At 58.5% G+C, this 7,162-nt stretch overlaps 1 protein-coding gene across 1 annotated transcript in view; it reads left to right on the forward strand.

Moving 5' to 3' along the window:
- The first annotated feature begins 97 nt into the window (after nt 1-97).
- Nucleotides 98-7,162, forward strand: part of AP1B1 (adaptor related protein complex 1 subunit beta 1) — a 26,440-nt gene continuing 19,375 nt past the window's right edge. The window contains exons 1-4 of the mRNA XM_057385425.1: nt 98-116; nt 4,159-4,367; nt 5,514-5,576; nt 6,435-6,540. Of these exons, the coding sequence (XP_057241408.1) occupies nt 5,540-5,576; nt 6,435-6,540 (143 nt within the window). The 5' untranslated portion in view covers nt 98-116; nt 4,159-4,367; nt 5,514-5,539. The remainder of the gene's footprint in view (nt 117-4,158; nt 4,368-5,513; nt 5,577-6,434; nt 6,541-7,162) is intronic.

A 7,162-nucleotide genomic window follows, 5' to 3' on the forward strand; every position in this document is an offset into this window, starting at 1 on the left:
CCCTCCCGCCGTGGCCCCGCCCCTCCCGCCATGGCCCCGCCCACTGTCCGAGGCCCCGCCCCGCCCCGGAAGCGCTCTGCGCTCCTCAGTTCCGGTGGCGGCGGCGGCGGCGGCAGGTACGGACCGGGCCGGGCAGGGGCGGACCGGGCCGAGCTGGGCCGGGGGCTGAGCCGGGACCCGCGGCTGTTCCTGCTCCAGGCGCCCTCCCGGAGCTCCACCGTGCGCACCCGGGACGGGCCCCGCCGGGTTCGGGCCGCGCCGCGTCCTTCTGGGGCTGGGCCCCTTCCGTCCCCCGAGCCGAGCTGTGTCTCCCCTGTGCCCCTCCGGGACCGGCCGTGTCCCCGTTCTGACCCCGGGTTGTGTCCTCCTGCCCCGGGCTGTGTCCCCGCGCTGTGTCCCTGTTGTGTCCCCATCCTCTCCTCCTCGGTCCGGGCCGTGTCGCCCTCCCACCCCCTGGCTGGGTCCCCCCRTCCCGCAGCTCCATGGCCCAGTGCTGTCCCCACGGCTCCATCCCGGAGGGATTGCCCCGGGGTCTGCTCCCCACCTCAGCACCCCGGGGCATCGCGTCCTGGCCACAGCCAGAGCCCCGACGGGCACCGCCCCAGGGGCAGGACCCCTTCACCCACCTCAGGGCATGGCTTATCCATGGGAAAGGTCGGTGCTTGGCTCTGGAATAAGCTGGGMGATGGGAATGGAACAGATAGAGAGGCAGCTGGGCTGATATCTTGTGCTCGCTCCCTCCTCTGTGGAGATTTTAGCGGGGAAAGCCCCAGACTGGATAAGAAGGAGCTGGGAGATGGCTGCAGCCTGAAGGAGCCGTGTTGGAGGTGGTGGTGTTGTTCTTGCAGGTGTTTTGTGTGGAGTTTCCCAGAGTTTTACCACCTGTCAGGGGTCCCAGCAGCAGTGGGGGGCAGGTCAGGGTTTGTGTTCGCTGAATCCTGGGGTGACAGAAAATGGGATCAGTGTCAGGTGAGCAGTTGGATCAGTCTGGTTTGTGGGAGCCACGGGCTCAGGCTACCGGGCTGAACAGGCTTTGGGACCCCAAGGGACTTTCCAGAGGTGTTGGGCCTTGCTTGGATCAAGCCAGGCTGGGAATTCCATGGCAGGAGGTGTCCAGCCCTGCAGAACTCAGCTTTCCTGGAAGGAAAAGCTGCGGGACCCTGATGCTGTGCCCACAACAAGGTCCTAGGTGTCCCTGAGGACGCTCAGCCGGGGTTTGGGGGGAGCCAAACCTTTTCAAGGTGATTAAAACACCCCCAGCTCTCAGAGCTTTAGGCTCTGGCAGTAGGATCCTGGCTGTGTGTGTTTTCCATTTTCCTTGAGTTTATTCCCCAGTTGTTGGTTGATGGGATTGGTTGCAGTTTATTTTGCTGGTGCCACTGCTTGCAGACCTGCCATGATTTTGAGCAGCTTGCTGAGGGCACAGTGAGTTTGGAAGGGCTCCTACCCCATAGTTATCCAAGGAGTCCCTTTTTTGATGGAGATGGAGGCCTTTGGAGGGCCCGTGGGCTGGTCAGGAACAGGTTTGTGAGAGGACATGGATGGGCTGGTCCTGCTCAGGATGCAGCGGAATCACAGCCCCACTCTGCTGTGGGGGCTGAGTTGGAGCAAAGACTGGCTTCCGTTAGGCCAGGCTTAGGAAAAATATCTTATTGGGAACGTGTGTGGGGCTGGGGAGAGCCCCTGGGAGTCTGTGGAGCCTGGCAGGGGTGGCATGAGCACAGGGATGGGAGCTGCAGGATGGGATCGCTGGGAAACGCTGCTGTGAGTAAAGAGGGGAAGAAGAACTGGGATCAGCACAAGGCTCTTTGGCTGTCAGGGTTTGTATCCTCAGCCTCTGCTTYTCTTCTTCCCCTCCTGGGTGTTCCTCTCCCCTCGCTGTGTTTGTGGCAGCTCCAGGGCTTTGTCCCTAGGCCAGGGATGTGCTTGGAGCTGTGGRGAGCCATCACCACCTCCCCCCTGCCTATCTCCTGCACTGCCCTGAGCTGCCTCACACCAGCACAGAGCAGTTATGGGATTCCCTGTGGCTCCAGTTACCCATTAATTTTTTAGAGCCTTCTTTAATTCCCTTGATTGTGCCACCTTGGCCCTGCAGTGCCTCATTTCCAGCTGCGGGGTTTGCCTGTGGCAGTTTCCTGTTGCCGTTCACCTCCTGCTGCCCCTCTGGTTCCCAGGTGAGCCCTTTCCTGGGAGTTTGCCCTTCAAGATCCTGCTCCTTTCTCCTCTTCCTGGCTTCAGGTGCCAGCCTGTCCTCCCTGAACAGCAGGAATGTGTGAGCAAGGATGAACCTCCTGCTTTTGCTCCTCCTTCCTTCCGAGACATGGGTCAGGCTGGGGAGACCAGAACTTTCTGGCAGCCACTGAACTCCTGGGCTGGGCTGGGTTGGGATAACGGGGGATTTGGGATATCTTGGGCAGGGGTAAAGGCTGCATCCTGGCAGTGGGTCTGTGTTGCAGGGAGCTGAAAGTGAATCCAGAGGAGGCCACGGAGCTGCTCCAGGGCTGGAGCCCCTCTGCTCTGGAGCCAGGCTGGGAGAGCTGGGGGTGCTCACCTGGAGAGGAGAAGGATCCAGGGAGAGCTCAGAGCCCCTTTTGGGGCCTAAAGGGGCTCCAGGAGAGCTGGAGAGGGACTGGGGACAAGGGATGGAGGGACAGGACACAGGGAATGGCTTCCCAGTGCCAGAGGGCAGGGATGGATGGGATATTGGGAAGGAATTGTTCCCTGGGAGGGTGGGCAGGCCCTGGCACAGGGTGCCCAGAGAAGCTGTGGCTGCCCCTGGATCTCTGGCAGTGTCCAAGGCCAGGCTGGACATTGGGGCTGGGAGCAGCCTGGGACAGTGGGAGGTGTCCCTGCCATGGCAGGGGGTGGCACTGRATAAACTTTAAGATCCCTTCCCATCCAGACCACCCCATGGTTCTATAAAGACTCTGCTCACCAGTATCTCAGCCTTCAGGGACGGAGGAATTGCCCTAAATGAAAGGGTGATAAAAGTAGCAGAAAAAGGGATTTTTTTCCTCCACTCTCCAAAAGAGGAAGTGAGCAGCACCAGCGATGGCTCTTTGGCATTGCTGCCATTCCCAGGAACCCACTGGAACCCACCTCGGTGGGAAGGATAGTGATGTGTTTGTGGCTGTGTTTTGGGTTTAGGAACCTCCTATTTCCCCAAAATAGCTGAATTTGGGAGCTGCTGGTGTGGTAGCCAGAAAAATGGGATGGCTGAGCTCTGCCACGTCCCTGACCCAGGAGCTGAGGAGAGCAGAATTGCTGTGGCTCATGTGGAGCTGTGGAATTTACTCATCCAGGGTGAATAAAATCAGGGATAACAAGCTTTGGGTTTGTGCCACTGCCAAAACCTGCCCCAAAACCTGACCCGAGGAGCCCAAAATGGGTGTGGGTGAGCTCTGTGTGCTCCCCTCCATCACCCAGCCACTGCTTTGCTTCCAGATCCTTATGGACACTTTTAACTCCTTGAATCCCGTTTGCCAGAGCAGCTTAAAACAAATTTAGAATAAAGACCGGGTAAAATCTGAGCCACCAAAAGGTCAGGGCTGGTGGATTTCCTTTGTTTCAGCATCCTGCTTTTTGTGAGYGAGGAGCTGCTCCACTCAGCCCCTCCTTGGGAAATCAGCATGGAAAGGAGCTGGGTGGGGAGCCAACATCTGGTGTCAGCCCCCAGCTCTGCAGCACAACTTTGGTTGTATCCCCAGGCAGCAGCATTGGCCCCCACCCAACAGCTGAGCTGTGGGAATTCACCTGCAGCGATCGTGTCCCAGCCCTGTCTTGTCACCCTGGCATAGCCTGGGGGACACAGAGGGTGCAGGTGCAGAGCACTGGGCTTTGGCAGGTGTTTGGATCCCTGCTCCGGGCCCTGGGSTGCTCTGTGCTGGGAAGGTTATGTGGGGAGCCAGGGGTGCGCCTCATTGCCGAGCTGGAGGAGCTGCTTTTCTTCTTGGAGTTGCTGCAGGGCTTGAAGGAAGGAGTGGGGGAGATGAGTGATTGTTTGAGCTTCYGAAATCAGTGGGGTTTTGTGTGGCTGAACCACCCCTTGGTGGGGTTGTGGATGGGAAAACCGCAGGCTGTGCTTTCCCCRGGAAGGTGGGGAGCTGCCGTGGTTCACGGCTCCGAGCTGCCCGCAGAAATTCCCTGCTCGGCTTCCAGTTTGCTTTCCAGGCACTTCTGCAGAGCAGGGCTGAGTGTGAGCCAGGTCCTGCAGTGAATCCTCCTTCATTGCTGCCTTCCTCGCTCCCYGTGTGGCAGGACGGGATCTGCAGTGAGGTGCAGAGAGCTGCAGCGCAGCCCGGAGCTCCCGCTGTTCCCTGGAGAGCCATCGACTTAGCGGGATAAAAAAGGCTCTGAATCAATCGCAGGTAACTGAGGCAGGGAGGAGCGTGCTGCCTCACGAGGGGCAGGGCTGTGGGAGCGTGGCACAGGCTTCCCCCTCTGGAACAGCCCCGGGATCGTGCTGCCAGCCCCCAGAGCAGCCCCAAACCCACGCAAACTCCTTCCCTTGCACTCCCTGCCAAGCTGTGTGCTCTGCCCAGCCTGCTCAGCCCCCAGATTTCATCCAGATTTCCTTTTCATCTCTGTTGGGGATCCCTCTCCAGCTTGGACGGGGAACAGAGGACACCGTTCCTCTGTGCCCCTGCTGCATTTGGCTTTCAAGATGCTCATTTGCATTTTAAACCCATCTGCAAGCTTTTTTTTTAATCTCTTTTTTTTTTTTTCCACTTGGCTTTGCTTCTCGTGCTCCTGCCCCTCYAAAGCAGCAAGGCCACTGCAGGCTTTCAAGGACAAGCCTCTGGTTCCTTTCCTGTTGAAGGAAAGATGGGAAAACCAGCCGTAAAAACCAAATCCCCCCTGACCTTTGCGAAGGGCTGCACATCTCCTTCCTCAGCCTGCCAAGCCCTGAATCTGCCCAAAACTGCCTGAATTATATAACAGAGCCTCAAGTGCTGGGCGGAAACCTCGCACCCTTGGAATTTAAAGCGACCCTGCTGGCATGGGGATGGTTTTTGGAAGAGGCTCCCTTTGATCTGGCGGCTCGGTGCCCCTGGGCTGCGCTGTCCCAGGATGCTGAGCCTGGGGTTTGGCTCAGTTCCTCTTCCCAGCCCGGAGCTGTTCCCTGTGTAGGTGTGAGGGAGGATTGGGGGTGGTTATTTTCCCAAAGAAAGCATTTTTTGGATGAGGAGGGGCGAATACAGGAGTTATCACTGAACCCCTGCTGCCGGCTCCATGCGGGATGGGATGAGCAAAGTCAGGGCTGCAGCCCTGCAATCTTCAGCAATTCCCTTCCTCCTCCTCATCCTCTTTGGAGAACCAGGGATTGCCCATCATTGCAGAGCTGCGAGGTGCTCACASTCCCTTAAGGATTTGGCTTTTCCTTGGGACCTCCACCAGATCCCAAACATTTTTTTTTTCTCTCCACTGTTTTTTTTTCCTTTGTGGAGCTTCTGTAACAATCCCAGCAAGGCAGTCCTTAATCCTGAACCTCTGGGCTCTTTATCTCCTCCCAGGGCCGTGCTGCTGGCTGGAGACCACCATGACGGACTCCAAGTACTTCACCACCACCAAGAAAGGTGAGGGAAAGAGCAGGAATATCAGCTCATCCCAAAACCACCAGCTGCTTCTTACAGCTGCATCAGCCAGGCAGGGAGGGCTGGGAATGCCCTGAGCCCCCATGGGATGTTGTGGCTGGCACCCCACCCTGCTCCTCGCTCCTGGGCTGCTGTGGGGTCAGGACACCTTGTCCCCAAGCCCCCTGAGCCTGGCCAGGGCTGGTGGCAGCTGGTGATCGGCTTTAGCGGCTCAGGAGCTTCCCTGGGCAGTGCTCGGGGCCTTAAGCACTTTCCAGAGCAAGGAATTAATGTGAGGAGAAGCCATGTGGCATCTTCCTTTCCAATCTGCTGGCCCAGCAGGGCATAAGGAGCTCAGCGTGGCTTCAGGAGGGCAGGAGATGGTGCCCTGGGCTGGGGGATTGCTGCCACAGGCATGGGGGGATTTGGGAGGCACCCTCCCTTGTTTGGGCTCGAGGAGCAGTGCCCAAAATCCATCGTGCCTGGGAAKGGTAGAGCCTCCTTGGGCTGGGGTAACCACAGCCAAAAATCCCCACTGGGTACTCCCATAATGTGCCCGTGGGGGCTCCTGCAGCTGGAGGAGCTGCAGGGATGCTCTGGCATTGTTTCCATTTCCATGGATGAGAACTGAGCCCCTGGAGCAGCCCCAGCCCTCGGTGAGGTGTTGGAGGAGTTAAATCCCTCCTTTTGGGGGTGACAGAGAATCCTGGCACCCAGCAGGGAGGTGGGAGCTGTGCCCACCCAGCAGAGAGGTGGGAGCTGTGCCCACCCAGCAGAGGGGTGGGAGCTGTGCCCACCCAGCAGAGGGGTGGGGTGCCCCTTCCTCTGATCCCTGAGCTCTCACTTTTCCCGTTTCTCCAGGGGAGATATTTGAGCTGAAGGCTGAGCTGAACAGCGACAAGAAGGAGAAGAAGAAGGAGGCTGTGAAGAAGGTGATTGCCTCCATGACGGTCGGCAAGGACGTCAGGTGTGTGGGGGATGGATCGTGGAATATCCTGAGTTGGAAAGGACCCGCAGGGATCATCCAGCCCAGCTCCTGGACCTGCACAGACACCACAACAATCCCACCCTGTCCCTGAGAGCAGTGTCCAAACACTCCTGGAGCTGTGGGAGCTTTGGGGCCATGCCCGTTTCCTGTTCACTGCCCCACCACCCTCTGGGGAAGGAATCTTTTCCTAAAACCTCCCCCTCATGCCATTCTCCCAAGCCATCCTTGATCTCTTTTGGCTTTCCTTTTGTCCCTGTTGCCTCCCAGGGGGTGTCCATGCAGTTTTTCCCCTGGGCATTCACCCAGGCACGCTCCTGCCTGCTGCTCTGCCTCCTGGGGCGCCCTTTGTGCCCACGTGGCCGCCCGACAGGTGGGGGCTCCCCTGGCTTTGGGTGTAATCTGCCTGAAAGAGGATTGCTCTGAYTGCCAGATCAGTTGGTTGGGATTATTCCCACTTCCTTCAGGTGTTACTAAAAACAAGCAGGACCCCCTTGGAGCCGCCGTGGCCGGGGGTGGTGTCAGTGCCCTCAGTCCTGATAAGCTTTTTGCAGCCTCTCCAGTCCAAAAGGTCAGGCAGCTGCTGTTCCTGCTTCCCTTTTCC

This window comes from Malurus melanocephalus, unplaced genomic scaffold (genome assembly GCF_030028575.1).
Source record: "Malurus melanocephalus ecotype Western Australia unplaced genomic scaffold, MMel_1.1 scaffold_825, whole genome shotgun sequence".
In the NCBI taxonomy this organism is placed as follows: domain Eukaryota; kingdom Metazoa; phylum Chordata; class Aves; order Passeriformes; family Maluridae; genus Malurus; species Malurus melanocephalus.